Source organism: Ambystoma mexicanum, chromosome 8, assembly GCF_040938575.1.
Source record: "Ambystoma mexicanum isolate Mex_15411 chromosome 8, UKY_AmexF1_1, whole genome shotgun sequence".
NCBI classification, from domain to species: domain Eukaryota; kingdom Metazoa; phylum Chordata; class Amphibia; order Caudata; family Ambystomatidae; genus Ambystoma; species Ambystoma mexicanum.
The window spans coordinates 1,379,754,230-1,379,772,790 of NC_090929.1; the positions used below are offsets into that span (position 1 = coordinate 1,379,754,230).

General features: G+C 40.8%; 1 protein-coding gene across 1 annotated transcript in view; it reads left to right on the top strand.

Annotated features, from left to right (window-relative positions):
* The window catches only part of DHX32 (DEAH-box helicase 32 (putative)), an 864,748-nt gene that overhangs the window by 688,465 nt on the left and 157,722 nt on the right, over positions 1-18,561 (top strand). Inside the window, exon 9 of the mRNA XM_069611492.1 lies at positions 15,297-15,487. Coding sequence (XP_069467593.1) covers positions 15,297-15,487 — 191 coding nt within the window. The remainder of the gene's footprint in view (positions 1-15,296; positions 15,488-18,561) is intronic.

The window sequence follows — 18,561 nt, forward strand, 5'->3', positions numbered from 1 at the left end:
TTTTTGAGGTACCGGGTACATATCTAGATAGGGGGTGTACAGTACATGTAGCCTGTTGTATGCTAGTATGCAAGGAATATCAGTGTTGACTTTGTTTGCATCAAAGTTGACTAGGAATAAACCTTCAAGTGTACAACTTATACCTTCCTTGAAGACTGTGCTGCCAATGTCAATCAATGCATGATCTAGGGTTAGACCTTGCAATTTGTAAATAGTAACAGCATATGTTTCTAGCTGTTTTGGAGATAGATTTTTCTAAGTTATTTAGTCGTGCTGTTGCTTGCCGACACATGTTGCTTGCCGACACATAGGGAGTGTCATGCCGTTCACTTCTAATTTATCTGTGGAGCTGATATGCCGTACGGGTTGCATTTGTTTTTTTAAACATTGTTTTGTTGAATTGACTGCAGCTTTCTAGGGTTGACATTAAGGACATGCATTTTATATTTTGTTGAGTTAATTGTTCCATTGTTCCATTACATCAGAAGCAGATGTTTTTTGTTTTGCCCATACAGCTCATGGATTAGTCTATTTAAGATGGATTTTGCATCTTTAGTAAGCAGTAGACCAGTTCTGTTTTTCGACTGACGCATGTTTTGAGTTACTTCTCTGACCTCAAAATGTTGCCAGAGATTTACATTTCCTATGCTGCCGAGTGTGTTTCAGCATTGTTTGTGTCCTAATGTTTTGAAAATAGGTTGACCTTTTATTGGTGTTAACTGTAGGAGGTCTCTGAAACAAATTATGTGTTTTCCTCAAAACAGTTGTTCATAGGCGGTTTTTGGGACTTCTTGCATTCTGAGGTGAATTAAAGCCATCATGAGCTTGGAAACCATGCTTACTTCATCTATTAGGAGCCCTTTCATTTATTTCGGAATTCTGCGCACCTCAGTAGCAGCTTCTGCTGATAATTTGCAGTATTCTAATTTGCTTTTGTGTTCTACTGGAAGGAGCAGTAGTCGGTGTAAAGTTACACCTCATATGTTGTAGGCAGCCAAACCTGTGCAGGTGTTTACAACAGTCAAAAGGTTGTTGTTTGTTAAGTTTCGTAGAAATGTGCTGATTATTTCAATTAAGAATGTTTTTCCAGGACAGGCTTCACCACTTACATACAGGAGCATAGGTTTATAATTTTTACAGCTACAACTTTTAGTTTCATGTTTAAAACCATGTTCAATTTCTTCAGTGACTTCTAGATAAATGGTAAAGAGTTAATCATTTTTTCGTGATTTGAGCACTGACAAGTCTTCTTCCGATTGTTTATACTGATACATGGTGTTTTCTACTTCAGTAATGGCTATTTCTGCTTCATTTAGAATGAGTGGTTCTTCAAGTGGTTCTTAGCTTCCTGTAAGTGAAGGTTGAATGCCTTGAGGAGTGTCTTTATCTAGTTGAGCTCCAACTTCTTCCTCTTGTTGACGTTCATTGTCCAACATTTCTTTGTATAGCTTCAAATGAGTCCTAGTTACCTAATAATTCTTCTTCTTTTTTCCCTGGTTTAAAATGTTCCAGTAGGGCCATGTAATAAAGTTCATTATGTTGCAGAGATTTAAATGATAATTTTGTATGATTTATTAGACTGGGTTTGGTAAGTTTGACTAAGCTTCCTTCACAAGTTGAGACAACAAAATTGCCAGTTGTCTCATCTGGTGTGACATTATTTTTGTAGGAGTAATTTTGGCCCATGTGCTACAGGCACATCTTTTCCAAAGCAGGAATTCTGTTTGGGTAGTATGTGTCTATTACATTGTTTTTTAAAATGTCCTGGCTGCTGGGATCATTTGTGGCTATTGTTTCTATCTCTTGGTAGGATTTCAGTATTCTTTTACAGGATTAAGCTGCACCAAGGTCTAACCAGACAATATGCTTCATTACAACTGTGCCAGTCTGGAAACAACAGTGTCGGTAAGCCTACCACTACTATTGTTACTGGACCGGCACACTACAACTCTGTGGGCGTGTGCCGTCCCGCCCGCCAGGGTTAGACCTGCCGGGCGGGATGGCACCCATTCGCAGAGTTCTCACTGGAGCACCAGCAATAACGGTGCTCATCTGTCCCCATTCCCATGACGTCCTATGGGACTCCATGGGAATGGGGACTAACAAAATTGCCAGCGGCTGGCTTTCCGGCTATCGGACTTGGAATAGCCCAGTGGCACCAGGAAGTCAGGCGCTGGTAATTCATTACGGGTCCGATGACATTTTCTATAGTTTTTAACTTTGTTTTTATATATACGTCGGAAGTATTTGCCACACTTATGTTTTTGGAAAAGTGAGATTTGTGTACGTAGGTCACTATGTGTGGTTTCTGAAGGGATGTTGAGCTAATGTATTTTTGAATAAACTGTAAAACAGTGGAATCACTGTAATGGCTAAATTTGGGAGCATCTTTTATCCACAAAAGCATGAGGATGTGTGGTGCTCCTCTGGATTGATATTCTTTTCTCCAAAAGAAGTTCACTTCTCCCAGTGGAGGGGTAGTTTTATTGCAGATGAAGTGCAGCATGGCAGTAAAGCAATGGTGAAAGTACATTGATACATTCACAGGGACAAGAGGACAGAGTTCTCCTGGTGTTTTTATGTCGATTCCTTATTTATTTTGATTTGCTCTGCGTAAGAAGTTGTGCAAGTCATCCCATCCGTATTCTGCACAACTTATGTAACAAACCATGTGGGTGGGCCTAGGTTCCTTAGCATACAACGTACATCTGTGTGACAACAGAACCAGTTTTCTATTGTACCATGCATGTTTGGCAAGAGATCTGTGATACTTGACTGCAAAACTTCATCTTTGTCTTTTATCTTTTGAAGCAGTTGTGTAGCAGACAGGTTTAATAAATTAGAGCCTGTTTTTAATGTGTGTGCAACTCCATAGCACAGAGTTGCTAAATGTATTCTACATTTTGTCTGAATCTGGGGTCTTCAGAATACATTTATAAAGAGCGATATTCTGATGCAGTTATTTGTGTGCATCTTTCTTCATATCTTCCTCCTTTTCCTGTAGGAAAGAGAAGAGAAAAGGAACATGCTTCTACACTTTGTTCCCATATGCTCATTGGAGATACTTTGGCTTGACGCATTTGATATGTTACTAATACATCTTCTACGGTGTCTTTCGAGTGTAGTGGGTGAATTGTATACTTGTCCAAAATGTTGAATGGCCCGGTTTTTGAAAAAGGCCTAAGTGGGTTGAAAAATGTGTCAAACAAGACAGGCACACATTCTGAAAATAAAATACAAGCTAATAACGCAAATATCATATTGTGCACTAATTGAGTACTTGTTTTCCTTTTTGGTCCAAAATGTTGGCTGCAGTAAAAGGATCTACACGTTCAAATTGGCCAGTTGGTGGTGTATCCTGAATTATTTAGGTGGCTTCTCTTAAGTTCTGCTCTATGTTTAGATCTTTGTAGTATTCATTGTTTTCTTTTAGATATTGTAGGGCATGTCTAACCTTGTTTAAGTTGCCAAATATGTGTGTCTTTTTTGGTACACCATTAACTAGTACAATCAAAGATTGATCTATTGGCCATTGTACTCCTAGATTTTCTACATTTTCTTTAAGATCTAATGGCAAATATGCTACTTTGCCACAAATGCCTTTCAGTATCAGTAAGAAGGAGGCAATTTGTCTGTTTTGGGTTGAAGACATATTATAGCTTGAAATGGGTGTACTGTTTGGATTATAATGCTGTCATACAAGTTAAGTTGTTGGTGAGCCTTTGGAAGTAGGAATATTGCTAAGTTATTAGTGACAGCTCATGATGGCATTTGGTTATTGTCAAGCTTTGTGTTGCAGTATGTGCAAACTATTGAGGGGTCTGTTATTTTGTATTTATTTTCAGTTATTTTCTGTTGTTAGATATAAAGCTAATTGGAACCATTGTGACTCCTAATTGTCCACTATTTTGTAGGTCATATCTACTATTTTTGTGCTGTTTTTATAAAAAAGTTCTGCGACAACAGAGACATACGTGGTCTGGTATTCCAGCAGATGTGTTTTGAAACTTTGATATTTCTTTTTTGTACGTGTTTGTTAGGAGGTTCATGTTTGTAAGGTTTTCACTAAAGTTTTCTGAAGGTACTACATTTTCCAAGTGAACTACAGTTCCAAAATATTTACTTTGGATGTGCTCTATTTCTTGAAGGAGTTGTGTGGCTGTTCCATGTATGAGAATGTTATTTAAATTTTGCAGAGCAGGACTTTTTGCATAGTACAATGTATGCACAAGATTCCGGATAGTGGATTGCTAACATTTTTATGTGGTGGAATCTGCTTTTGCAAGCAGTTCCCAAAATGCAGGCTAATGAACGTCCTCTCAGTGCAGTGTGGCTGCGCACGGGACAGGAGTCCATGGTTTGTAAAATTTTGACACAGGTATGCCCTTTTCTGACCTGTTTTCTCTGTTTTACGGAGTCCTTTATCGGGGTTTTCTTCCGAGCAGTTCGCGTCTTGTACAAGCCCGCTCGGCCGTCTTCGGATTCCAGGATTCGTTCAGCTTCTTCGTCCGGGATCAATGGAAACTCCAGGAAGCTTGGAAATGGAGGCAGCACACAGAGGCGGTCTGCGTGGAACGCAGAAGAAACAGGAACAAGGAAGGTAGAAGGGAAGGGGAAGGAGAAGGAGGAAGGTCCGGGAACCAGGGAGCAACACAGTTCAGGAGAACAAACTACGGAGAACGTCAGCCCACAGCTGTCGGTAGCCGTTGAGACGCGCGGAACCGCATGGGAGTGGCTAATTTATAGAACGTGCTGCATAGGACGTAAAGATCGATAGACCGCGTTCCGTGTATACGGCCATGTTGGGTGTGCTACAGCGAGTAACCCCCGATGTGCCAGGGACCATGAAGACCAGAAAGGGTGTGATCGACGGATCATGACAGTTTGTATTCTACTTTTGTCTTTTAGTTTCACATAGTGATTGAGGAATTGTTGTAAAGATTTGAAGGATTGTTGGCATATGTTGCATATTAAGCTGCATGTCCATTTGTATACAATGTTTGGTGGGAAGGTTTTTACTATAAGGGTTTCTTGTGCCATAACGGTGTGTCCTACTATTTCATACCCTCAGTCAAGGTATCTATAATGACATTGTGCATGTTTAGAAATACTTTTTGTCATTTACACATTAATTTAATTAGTGGTTTCATTCTGTTCAAAATTAATATAAACAACTTTCCTTTCAGTAGAAATGTGCTGTCAATTAGAGCTTTAAGTATTAGTCTTCTGCAGTAGTTTTGAAGGGTAGATCGTGACTTTTGAGCTGTCATAAGATTGTGAAGCACTCTATGGTTGAACATTTTTTGTAAAATATTTTTTTTGGAGTGCTCACTGTGGCTTCGTTAACATTGGTAGATATAGTGTTAGGTTCATTAGTAGGTTTGGTTTTGTTTATACATTTGTTTTGTTTTAGTTTTTGGAAGAGGGGCCTTACTTTTTTTTTAGTGCTCACTGGTTCAGTTTTGTTGAGCGATGGTACTAGCAGTTTTGTTTTAATGTTTGATGTTTTCTACTAATTGTTTTAGAGGTTTTAGAGCACCTGCTCTATTTTATCTTTGTTTTCTACAGAGTTTCTTTTTAGTAGGCATTCTGTTGTGTCTGTTCAAAAAAAAGAAAGTTTGTGTGTGAAAGTTGTGGAAAGTATATGGATGTATTGTGAGTGGGTGTGTGTATGTAGTGGTAGAGATAAATAAAGTGTTGAGTGATTTTGCAGTGGGATGATTGTTATGGGTGGGAAGGTTGTAAGAGTAAGGGTGTGTACAGCTGTGAAGGGGGTTGGGTTAGTGAGTAAGAGAGTGGTGGTGTGAATGAATAAGTAGGGACATTATGATGTTTTGAGGAGAACAGTGGGTGTTGTAATGGTGGTGTTTAGATGAGAATAGGAAGAGTGTGCATGTTGAAATATAATGAGTAAGAGTGAATGTTGATTTGAAAGGAATACTGTAGGAAAATATACAGTGAAACTTTACTGTTACACTAACAGACAGATTAATAATATAATAATGTACTTACTTTGTGGGATGGGAAGAGTAGTCTTCTTCTGGTTGGTGTCTTCGGGAATTTTCTTCTTTCCTGAAATTATAAAAGAAAGTTAGTGGGTATATGTGGTGATTGTGAAGTACTTTTAGTAAAAGAGGTTATTTATGAATGCAGGAGGCATTGGGAAAAAGCGTTGATAAAGTTGTGTTATCGATAGTCTACTAAAGTATGTTACCTATGTTGTTAGAACAATTGGGATATGAGTAGTGGTATTTGAGAGATTAGAAGTAGCAGGGCAAAAATGTGTGTGCGAAAAAGGTGCATTTGTAGGTTACTTCAGTGCTGCTGATTCTAATGAAGGAAGTACTTTGTCTGTGGTGCAATGTATTTGTAATGTGTTGCAGTGTTTTTAAACAATAAGGAACGTGTGGCCTACTAGTAATTCAATGCAGGATTGTTCTTGCAGCAGTGTGTGGTGTCTTATAGTAGAGGTTTGGAGAGAAGAGTACTTTATATGTAAGGGGAAGTGTTGAATATGGACACTTTGGTGGTATACATGTATGTGTGAGCAAGTGGATAATGGTGGCAGTGTAAGGGATGTAATGAGTGAAGTTTGAAGTTTGAAAATGTGACATTTATAAGGAATGAAAAATGGAAAATGCAGAGCACTTAAAAATATTTCTTTTTAGTAGCATTTTCATGAAACTAAAAGCATTAATATGTGAATTTATAGCAGAAATGTGTGTCTCTTTTTTGTAAAAGAAAAGAAAAGCAGATGGAAAAGATGTATAGAACATTTTTATGTGGCACTTGTGTGGATGTTAAATACTTTGGCAGTACATGTATACTTGCCAATATGATGCATTATAATATGTAAGTGCTAATTAAGTGTTGGTGTTTGTCTTTTGTGGGAGTTGTAGTTGCACTTTTTCTACTAGGAAGGTTGGACCACAAGTCCCAGAATGCAGAGAAAAAAGTAGGACTGAATAAGCACCTACATATTGGAATTGGTTATGTTAGCAAGTATGCACGTGCTCCCAAGTTATTAAACTTGCACACACTGTGTGGCACTTAAAAACATTGGAAACATAGTTTGCATTTGCTTTCTTTTTTTGTTGGAAAGAAGATACACACAGTGCTGTTGTAAATGTATGCATGCATTTGTTAGCTTTAATGAAAATGCTGCTAAAAATATTTGTTTGAATATGAGAACAAAAGAAGCAGGCAGGAGAGAACCTCTTCTGCCTGCAAGTAGTGGCACTCGCTCCAATGAATTCAAAAATATACTCAAACTTACACAGGCTTGCGTTCATTCCTTTTATTAAGTAGGTGTGGACATCACAGACAGAAAACAACAACACGTTTCACCTTTCCGGTCTTTGTCAGATTGTATATATATTTGTAAACGAGTTGCAGAAAATACTTTAAAAAACATGTAAGCATACCTGTACTATGTATTGTTAGATGCAGATGTTGAATCTGGAAATAGAAATGTTGGAGAGTTTTACAGTAGTTTTTAATGCAGATGGCTGTGATTAACAGGAGATATGTACTCTCAGAGTTCAAGTGTACATCTGAAGTGTTGAACTGAGATGACGGGGTTGGGTGCAGAGTTTTTGGATGTTTGGTGGATGGCTGTGTGACTCTTTGAAAGCAGCCAATGAGGGAGTATTGAGAACATGAAAAAGGAAAGGGTCGAAGGGCTGCTCCTGTGTCAGGGGGTCCATGGGCACGTGCCACATCCAGGTCTTTCAAGGGTGCCTTGCATGGAAAGGGGACTGTGGAGATTAGCCAATGAGGTGTTCTGGTTGTGGATTACAGGAAAAGAGGGTAGTAGCTGTTTTGATTGTTGTGTGCAGTGAAGATGGCTATGGCTATGGCTTCGAGGAAGCAGAGTGTGTGGATTTCGGGAGATTGTTCAATTCAGTCATTGAAGGTGTATACTGACAATAATGGCATCTTTGGAAGTATTGGATTGGCAGAAGTGGTGGTTTTGTGCCATGCAGTTTGTGGCTTAAACTGGGCAAGCTTGTTCTCACTCTGTGAGAGTATGGCTCACTTTAAATGTCCAGACATTGTAATTGTGCATTGTGGAGGGGACCGTGTGGGGAATGTGACTCTAATGTATTTGCAGTTTGCCCTGAAGGATTTCTTGACAAGCCTAATTGAACTGTTTGCTGCTGCAAAGATATTTCTTTCTGAAATGAATCAGAGGCAAACATGGAGATGTCCAAACTTTTTCAGCCCACAAATGGAGGAATCGAGGCAGCTTGTCAATAAATGTGTATCTGCTTTTCTATATGCTGGAGGAATGTCATCTTTTGAGAATGCCAATATAAAAGGACAATTTATTTTATGAAAATGGAGTTCATTTCACAGATGTCAGAAATGTGATTTTTCTTTACAATGTTAGGAATGCATTGAAAATGTTCCTGTAAGAAAATTGCAATGGAAGATGTACAATACTACTGTACATAAAAGCAAAGCAAAGGGGAAAAAAGGTGTTTGTTAACTAACCCCTCCCCCAAAAAAGGTTATTGTCAGAGCCACCACTAAAAATAAATAACTGAAATTATGTTTAATTCGTCCCCACCCTCACCCCTTTGAGTGGCCGCGATGTCCATGGACACTGTGGATGTCCACAAATGGCACGTGCCACATCCGGGTCTTTTGAGGGTGCCTGGCATGGAAATGGGACTGCAGAGACTGCAGACAGTTGTGTTGTCTGCGGACATCGGGGGATCTGCCAACCAGGTTTCCTGGGTGTGGTATACAGGAAGAGAGGGTAGCAGGAGTTTTGTTTGCAGGAGTTTTGAAAGCAGTGACAATGGCTATGGCTATGTCTTTGAGGAGGCAGAGTGTATGGATTTTTAGGGACTCTTGGATCCATTGGGCGAAGGTGCATGCTGAGTAATGTGGAGTGGCTGGAAATATTGGATTTTATTATTTTGAATTGTTTTTGTATTGAGTGCGAGGAATGAAGTGGCCTGACTTACTCCTGTTTTGTATGAATATGGTTGTACATATATATAGGATTATTAGGAAAAACGTCAGGCTTATCCAACTAGATAGACAGCTCAACAAACTTTTTCCTTTTACCACCAATGATTACCTACAAAAGAGGGAGACATTTTCATGACCGTCTGGTTAAGGCAGAGAAGTCCAAAAAACAGAACCAACGAGTCTTACATAAGCATAAGAATGGCACGTTTCGATGCTTAAGTTGCAATAATTGCAATAATATAATGAAAGGTTCTTACGTAAGGCACCCCTAAGATTGCATTGAGAGATTTTGCAACATGTGATTCGAGTAATATCAGCTATGGACTTAGTTGCCCATGTGGCATCCTCCATGTAGGACAGACCACGAGGCGCACTAAGTAAAGATGGAATGAGCACAAGAGCAACATTAGAACTCAAAACACCAAGTCACCTGTTGCTAGACATTTCACTGAGAGGAGACACACAGTAGCACAACTACGCTGTATAATCCTATAGGTGGTATACAAGCATCAGAGAGGTGGCAACATGTTCAAAAAACATATACAACGAGAATGGGCATGGATTGATACACTTGATTCCCTACACCCAACAAGGATGAATGAAGAATTTTATTTGGGAGTTTTTTTTATGAAAGGTGAGCTTCATTAGCAGCAGTATGAATTTCAGTACTTAGAATACCAACTTACACAACATGAATAATATCAAACAGAACTGTTGATGGAGTGAGAACTGAATAGCCTCTAGTTAATGACTTTAATCACATGAAGTTCTATTTGTGAGTATTGGCATTTTGTATTAGGATCACAGACACTAGCATGTCAAATCACTATGAATCTAATATACAGTCCATTGTATGAACATTTGGGGGCAATGCATATTTTGCAGGTTTGTAACTCATTAGATTGTTACCGTAAAGAAGGGTCCTTACTCAACTGGATTGTGAGTTCTGTCATTTATGTCTGACTCTGGGGTAGATTGATCTCTAGAACGTAACACCCATATCTTAAAATTAACAATTCAAAAATATGATTTCCATTTTCGGGATCAAATTTGTCTTTTAGGCCATATCTCAATTTTTCATACCTGCACCATCTATTAACTGTGGTGACTGTTGAGGCATTATGATTGAACGTACTCTAAAACCTCATTTGAAGCGTGTAGCATCATCCCTAAAGTATCGGGTATTGTTTACATTATGATGCAGTCACACGTTCTGTGATGAAGTCATACGTCACGTTATATTTAACGGTGGCCATCTTGTGGTGCTCGCTCAAATGCTTGTTTGTACTTCTACCATGAGAAGAGTTAAAATGCACTGGTTAGTAGGGAACTTACCTTTAGGTCAATGACATTCCATCTATGGTTTGAATAGGACCACTAAAGTATTGACACCATTTTCCGATACTTTTATCATTGCAGTAGAACATGCTACATCTGTACATACTTACAGAGACCTGTCTTGACTGGTGTGACCGTTTGAGTCACTGATCCATTAACTTAAGGTAGGATGAATTCCTTTCTTCTTATAAACACCTAGGGATGCTTAGGACATCAGACCAGAATTTAGCTTCATAACTTACATTGAGTTTCTTTATTGTATAGATTAGTCTTATTGACTCAACAACCTTTTCTATGAGAAGACAACAGCATTTATCTCTGCCTATTATCTTTAGGTAAGACTCCTATCTACTGGATTGATTGGCATATTAGAGCTCCCTGCTTCCATTTGACAATAGGAACTAAGCATTGACTTTAGGACTCCAACTATTTATATCATTTGTTCACCTTTCCGCAGATTGGGCCAGACTGTGATGCGGAGAGTGAGGTCAAGAACACTTATGCTAACTAGGATCGCTTTTAGTCCACAAAAATTGTCCTCTATTGGCATCCAGGTGAATAAGGATCCTAAACATGGGAGTTTGATCTTTCAATGATTGTCAAATGTATTTTCTTGTAATTTAAGTTGGACATACAAGTACATAATTTGTTAATATACAGTGTTTACCTTATAGTAATGCAAGATTGATCCTGCTGGAATGATGACTTAATTCTGCTCCTGATGAAGGGGGATACCCGAAACGTGTAGAGCTCCAAATTTGTTTGATTACACTATTGAATGAACCACCTGAATATATACAAATTACTGTTTTGACTATAAATGTGTCTGTTTATAAACTTTGATCTACATCTTGATGAATTTTGACTGGTCTCAGTCTAGTGGTTGTGCAGGGGACACAAAGGTCCCTAGTTAGGGCTATTTCCTTCCTTATTTTATTGACGTCCCACCTTGTTCCAGGGTGGTCTTACTCCTCTCTGCACCCCAAGTTACCCTAATTTACTTGACACATAAATCCTCCAGGTGTGCAATATCAGTGTTTTTTTATTACAAGTTGGGAGCAGCTCACTCAGTCTCAGCTTGGGTGAGTATTGAAGGGTATGTGGTCTTAGGTGTTACAGAAGAGCTTTCCCTTGAAGAGGAGAGTCTTGGCCTCCTTCCTGAAATATAGAAGTGAGCGAGCAAGTCTACTCTTGATGGGGAGGTTTCAGAGTCTGGAGGCGTAGACAGAGAAGGCCTGTCTTCTGGTTCTTTCCTTCCTGCACCATTGTTCAAGTCTGCACATGTCCTTACTTCTGGTGAATCATAGGCCTATGTAGATACTACGTTTGTCAGTATGTAACACACATCTCAGGAGTACCTGTGTAGTCGCTGGAATTACCTCTAGAAGGGCATTTTCATGATCCAGTTGGGAGAGGACCAAGGCTTGGATAGCATATCTGAAGTTGTTTTCTGTGATGAAGGGCTTGGTTTTGAGCAGGTGAGAAAGTTGGTATCAAGACGTTTGTGTCTTTCTTTCTGTGTCTCCAGCTGGGGGTGAAGCCCTTGAGGTTAATAACAGAAAGCCAGGTCTGAATATCAGCATGCTCTGCATTGTTGGTCAGCAGTAGGAATTTGGTCTTGGAGGGGTTGAACTTCAGGTAAGCACTGGACATCCAGGAATGCATAAATATGAGTCAGGCCTTGAACCTGTGGATGTATTGATTGAGGATATCTTGAGGTAAAGCTGAGTCTTGTCTGCGTATTAGCGTATGTGAATGTTCAGTGAAGCCAGGAGAGTTCCAAGCAGTTCCATATTAAGGTTGAAGATTACAGGGGAGAGGATTGATCCTTGCAGGGCTTCACCGGTGATGGGTAGAGTTGGTGTTCTGGAGGAATCCATTTGGATGAATTCGTTGCAGTCTAATTATTTCAAAACTACTGCACAATTTTATCTCAAACCAAGAAAAGGCACATCTGTAGTTCTTTGTGCCCAAGCTATTTCTTATTTGGTGCAAATCCGTCCAGCAGTTGCTGCACTACATATGTTCAATTGAAATTAATGAGAGTAGGCAGAAAACAGATTTTGTTTGCTTTTTAATAAAATGTTGAACTTTTAAGGAATTTGCCCCAGGTTTTTCCATTTGGATGGGCCCGTGGCAAGCATTTTGGTTTTGGAAAATGTCATCCAGATTCATCCAGCAAGTCAAAAGTTATTAGCAATATAGTTTTGGGAAATGTCAATGCAAATAGATGTACTCTTAACTATAGGGCAGCCTCCTGAGGTTGAATTGGCTAATTCAGGTAATACATGCCACATACCCAGAAGCCAACTCTGAAAGTTCACTTCTAGTTCATAGCCAATGTACAATGCATTGCGGGTGTGTGTATGCAAATTAGCTCAAAAACATGCATTTTGCTCCAGAAAATTGTCTTTGTTTTCTAAGTCAGCACTATTTCATAAATCGCTTAATAAACTCAAGACTGCCAGTTCTCAAAGATACAGACAACCACATACACATTTGACCCTCATTGGGAATCATCTGTATGGTATAGTGTGGCATCCTTGTGAATGGAGCAGTGGGTTATGTTTAGAAAATACCAGCAATGTCACGGTTGGTTTAAGAATGAATTCACAAACCATTCAACCTGAAATGGGAGGATAGAGGACATAGGACATTTCAGCTAAAAGGCCACACTTACCCTGCTGCCACCCAGTAGCCAGCTCTAGATGTTCACCTCCAGTTCACAGCCATTGAACAATTCACTCTGGGCATACAAATTCAATCAAAGTATGCCTTTTGTTCCAGAAAATCTGCTTTTTTGTATAGGGCAGCAATATTGTATACATGGCTTTATCAACCTAAAACAGACAGCTCTGAAGAATGCTAACAACCACATATACGTTTCAGTCTCATCAGTGTGGTGTAGTCTGAGTGTGTGGGTAGAGTGAGGCAGAGTGGGTGAGTGGGGTGAGGCAAGAGTATGGTAACACACCTTACAGTCCTCCTTCTAACCCAGAGCATGGTGAGCATGATGGATGACACATGTGCTTGTATTGATCTTGTGATTACAGGATTGTGTTTAGCTGCCAAACTGTCCTCTCTTCATCGTGTCTATGATCTTTGTATACACTCCCTTGTGCACCCCCTTCTTAAGAAGCCCTCTGCTGATCCTTCTTCTCCGGGCAAACTTATCGCCTGATCTCCATCACTTCTTTCTCATGCAAACTCCTGGAAATTCTGGCCATCTCTCAGCTTAATCTACATACTGAATCTGTTGGTTGTCTCCATGTCCGCCAGTCTGGCTTCAGAGCAACCAGAAGCACGGAAACTGCTCTCCTGAATGCCTGGGAAGACCTGCTCACCAATCTTGACTCTACCCTTCCTTCTGTCCTCACTCTCCAGGATTTATCCTCTGCTTTTGACACAGTCAACCACGCCATCCTGCTTAATCGTCTCTGTGACAACCTGCGTATCTCTGGTCAGGCCCTTGCCTGGTTGACCTCCTTTCTGATTGATTCACCCGGCCAGGTCCAACTTGGGTCTTTCCTCTCTTCCATCTCTCTCTCTACTTATGGTGTTTCCCAGAGGTCTAACCTCCCTTCCAGGCTCTTTAACCACTACCTGGCACCTCTGGCCCATCGCATCTCTACCTTCTGCTCTAACTTTCAGTGTTACCCCCGATAACACCCAGCTCTCCTTCAGGCTTCCCTCACCCTATTCTGCTCCTTCTCCCATACCAGACTGTCCGCAATTCAGGAATGATGTGCCTCCAACGATATCTGCATTAATGCCAGTAAGACTGAGATCCTCCTCATTGGGACACCTGCTCCTGCCTTCCTCTCTCATTCTGGTCGCCCACCCAGGGCCCTCTACCTGCTCCTTCCTGTGAGGCTAAGAACCTTGGTGTCATTTTCGACTCCACCCTCTCCTTCTCTCGTCACATCTCAGACGTCTCTAACAAGTCACACTATCAGCTGCACCTTCTCAGAGGTATTCTTCTTTTCCTCACTTTCGCCCAGAAGCTTGCTGTCTCCAGAGCCCTTGGCCTCTCTAGGCTGGACTACTGCAACAGCCTCTTACTAAATCTGCATGCCTCTACTCTTTGCCCTTTACACCTTATCCAAAACAGGACTGCAAGGCTTGTCCTTGGTCCGAAGCCCAGGGATTGTATCTCTCCAGCCCTAAAATCTCTCCACTGGCTCCCTGTGGCTGCGAGGATCAAGTTCAAGACCCTCTGCATCGTCCGCAAGGCTTTCTGGGGCTGGGACCACACTCCATCCAAGTGACTCTTCCTAAGCATTGTCCTTCTCGAGCCCTCCTTCCATCCACCTCCAACTCTCTGAGGGTCAGCTGTTTCTCCCGGCAGAAAGTGGGGGTATATCTCTTTCCTCGGCTGGGGCCGCCCTCCGGGACAGCCTCCCTGCCTCTTTCAAACTTGAGCAGGACAACCTAAGGTTCCGGAAGCAACTCAAGACCTTCCTTTTCACTTACACTTTCTCTCTATCTCTCCCTTGCTGTCCCTGTGTGCTATGCATACTGGTTACTTGGCCACCCACTGAATTACGGGACCAGGCTCCTACACAACCAGTTGCCCTTGCATTGCCTCCTGGCCTCCCAACCGACTAAGGGACTGTACCTGCAACCCTACAGTCCCCTGACTCTCTGCACCTATGAGCCACCTCCCGGCCACACTTACGAGTTATGTGCACTCCCCTAAACTCACAGTTGCTCGATCTGAATGACACAAGGCCTAGTAAGATCGTTGTTTTTGCCTCCTTCTGTCCTCCCCTCCTTGTCTTGTCCCACCTAGAAACACTTGTGTACAGGCGTGTTATAAATGACTTATCATATGATACAGCGTCCTACTGAAGTGCCAGCAGGAGGTGGCACCGCTGAACTGGCCCAAATAGAGGGATTGCATTTGCAGTCCTGTCCCACCCACGTTTATACAGTGTTGTCGATGTTCACTAAGGATTGTGTGTGTTTTATTTCAGACTGCGATCTTGAGAGATGGTGTCGAGATTACTTCCTCAACTGTTGGGCGCTGGACATGGCAGATGTTATCAAAGCCGAACTCTTGGAGATTATGAGGCGAATTGAACTCCCTGTCTCGAAAGCTGCTTTTGGCTCTGAAGACAATACACTGAATATAAAAAAAGCTCTTTTATCGGGGTATTTCATGCAAGTAAGTAACCTTTTTGGAATGTGTTCATTATATTGCTGTCCTACAAGCTCGGCACCTAGGGATTCCAGCCCTGATGCACCTGTATCCAATCTATTAACGCAATTGACATTTCAAGCTCAGACTTTTTCAGAGCTAATATATTTTCTACTTTTCACCTAAATATTGCTGGCAGACACGGTGATTAATTTCTAATGACAGTACTGAAATACAGATATAAATATATAACACAAGCAAATGAAATCATGAAAAGACAAATTGTCAATACAGCAGAATGAATACATATTGACTGTGAAAAGCCGGAGCATTGTTGGGAGCCAGATAGGAATGACATAGCGCTGGAGAGTATCCAAGCCATGTATTATATGACCTGGTCTTGCTCAGCAAACTCAGCCACAGCTGTGCAGAGTTAACAAGGGCAATGAGGGAAAAGGCCACATTCACTTTCAGCTTCATTACATTTATTGTAAAAATCATAAGGATTTTTGGTAGCTGGCAAGTGAAGAGCTACAATTGAATAGCCCCCACATCAGGGTACCCCCTAATGCTGTTGGAGTGAAAGTAAATGGATGTGTAGACATTTCTGTGCTCAGTGGATCATTTCAACCCTTTTAAAAAGCCTGCTTTCACCAAATTCCATCGTATTTCTTTTACTACGGTTGAACTCCCATATTGCAGAGAGAAAGACAACAGTAAAAAATATGTTTTACTAGTTTAGAAGACGTAGATAGTAGTCGGTAGGTAAATTGAGTGTATGCTTGTAAAACGTCACCAACAGAAGACATGCAGTAATATGAATAAGCTGGTTGGAGTAGTAGCGAACAAATTGGGATCAATAACAGAAAATCGGGTAAGCAATGATAAAAACATTTTTAAAAGACAGCGCAGTTATCTTCTTCATATTAAAGGAGAGTGTGGGACCCCCTTTACTGAGAACATACATTGGTCAAATACCCTGTTCTATGGGAATGTTTCCACTCAAGAGGGTCTACAACCACGTTTAACCTCACTGCACCCTTCACAAGGAAGAAATAACTGTTTGCATATCAGTCTGACCCACCCACACTGGCAGTCCAGCACCGAAATGCTAGCCCATTCTCCACTGAACAAGAGTACCCTCAGCAATCCCAGACACGTGTTTCGGCTTTGTTGGTGAATGACTTGGCGTCTCTGGTCCACAATTCTGACATAGAATCCAACATCATCTTTCCTCCATAATGTGGTCAGCAAGCTCTAGAAGAATTCTTGTGCACACTTAGTCAAGATGCGCCCTCTCACCCGGGTCATGCACAGACTTGCTATCCTTCTTGGTCTCACATCTTAGCCCATCCACAGTTCCACAGTGCCATTCTAATATATGCAACACAAACAAGTCCCAGTTTCAATGCGCCAAGTATAGAAAAATAAAAATCAGGAGTCCAAGTGATTTGTATGAGCGAACAGCCTTTAAAGTCCAAGGTTTAGTACAAGCAACAGCCTAACACGTGTTTCGAGCCTTCCACGGCTCATCATCTGAGGCTATTATTAAACATAGGATACAATAACAAAATGGAGTGTGCAAAATTCAATAATATAGTGACCCCATACAGTAACATAAGCAGGACAAACTAAGGCATAGCATCCAGGGGAAAAGCAGGGGATGAATGACCCAAAATTAAATGTATGCAATTTGCAATAGGGTTAATGCAAGACAAAAACGAGCGCACGCAATCAAAAAGAGGTACCCATTAGTAGCCCTAACTGAGCGGGCTTGAAGAGGTTAAACCTCCAGCTCGAACAATTCCAAAGTGAACGGGGGGGCCATGTAAAACCGTCTTAGCTGGTCAGCTGTTTAGACAGACTGAAAGAATCAATGCGCTGGTCGCGAAGCTAGAAAGAGGACTAAATAAATGCATCAGGTCAGAAAAACATGGCAGAAGGAAGGAACCAACAGAGCAGCCAGGTTTGAACTGCCTAAAAATACAAGGCAATTCAATGGGTAAGTAAGGGATATTAAATTATACTAAAATTGCCTAAAAAATGCTCAGTGCACACACAAGAGAAAAATGCGAAATAGAAAGCCACTAAAGAATGAAAAGGAAAGTAATTTTTTTTAAAAAATTTTTTTATTTTCTTTATAAAAAAATGCGAAAATAGTAGGTGGAAAGCGAAAGTGTGGGCAAAGTGGGTAATTACTAAATTAATTGCGCGCGTGTAAAAAATGAAGAGAGTACCATTAAGCGAATTGGAGAATTTTGGATAAATGAACCGAGGGAACATCATGAATTGAGAGGGACAGGATACTGTCTGTGAGTGCGCTGCAAGAACATGTACAGGTTGCACAAGGAGACCAATTTACAATGATTAAAATAATGGCCCCATGGTTAAAGAGGTTAATAAAAATGTGGGCCAAAAAATAAGAGGTTAGGCACATAAGAAACAAACATTCCATAATACAGTGAGGAAAGTGGCACCAAATTGGTAGAGACAAAAATGGGGACAGGCTGCTGTTACAGGAAAGTAGCAAATTCATGGTCCGAATTTAATCAATTGAAGACAGTACGGTATTTACATATTAGTCTTGCTTCCAATTGTTGCAATTTCAAGGTTAGGTTGCCCCCTCTCGGAGGTAAGGACACTTTGCATAGGCCAACGAAACCTATGTCATCCTTACGGTCTAGTTGATGAGTTTGTTGCCAGTGGTTGGCTAAAGGATATGTGGACTCTTTGACTACCAATTGTAGCCAAGTGCTCGCGGATGCGAATCTTCAAGGTGCGAATAGTGCTCCCAATATATTTCAGACCACAGGTACAGATTATACAATACACAACAAATTTAGAATTACGGTTGATGAAAGAATCAATTGTGTGATCTCCTCTAGTCCCAAAGGAGACCTGTGATGTTTCCAAAGTAAATTTACACATGTTGCAAAGCCACATTTATGAAACGCAGTGGCCTAAGCTGAATGTAGCCAAGTCAATTTAGGAGAGGGCATACTCATAAATGAAGGACAAAGTTTATTTTTGAGCGATTTGCCTTTGCTAAATGTTATACTAGCAGTCGGATCTAACCAGTTGACGATGTCAGAATCAAGGTG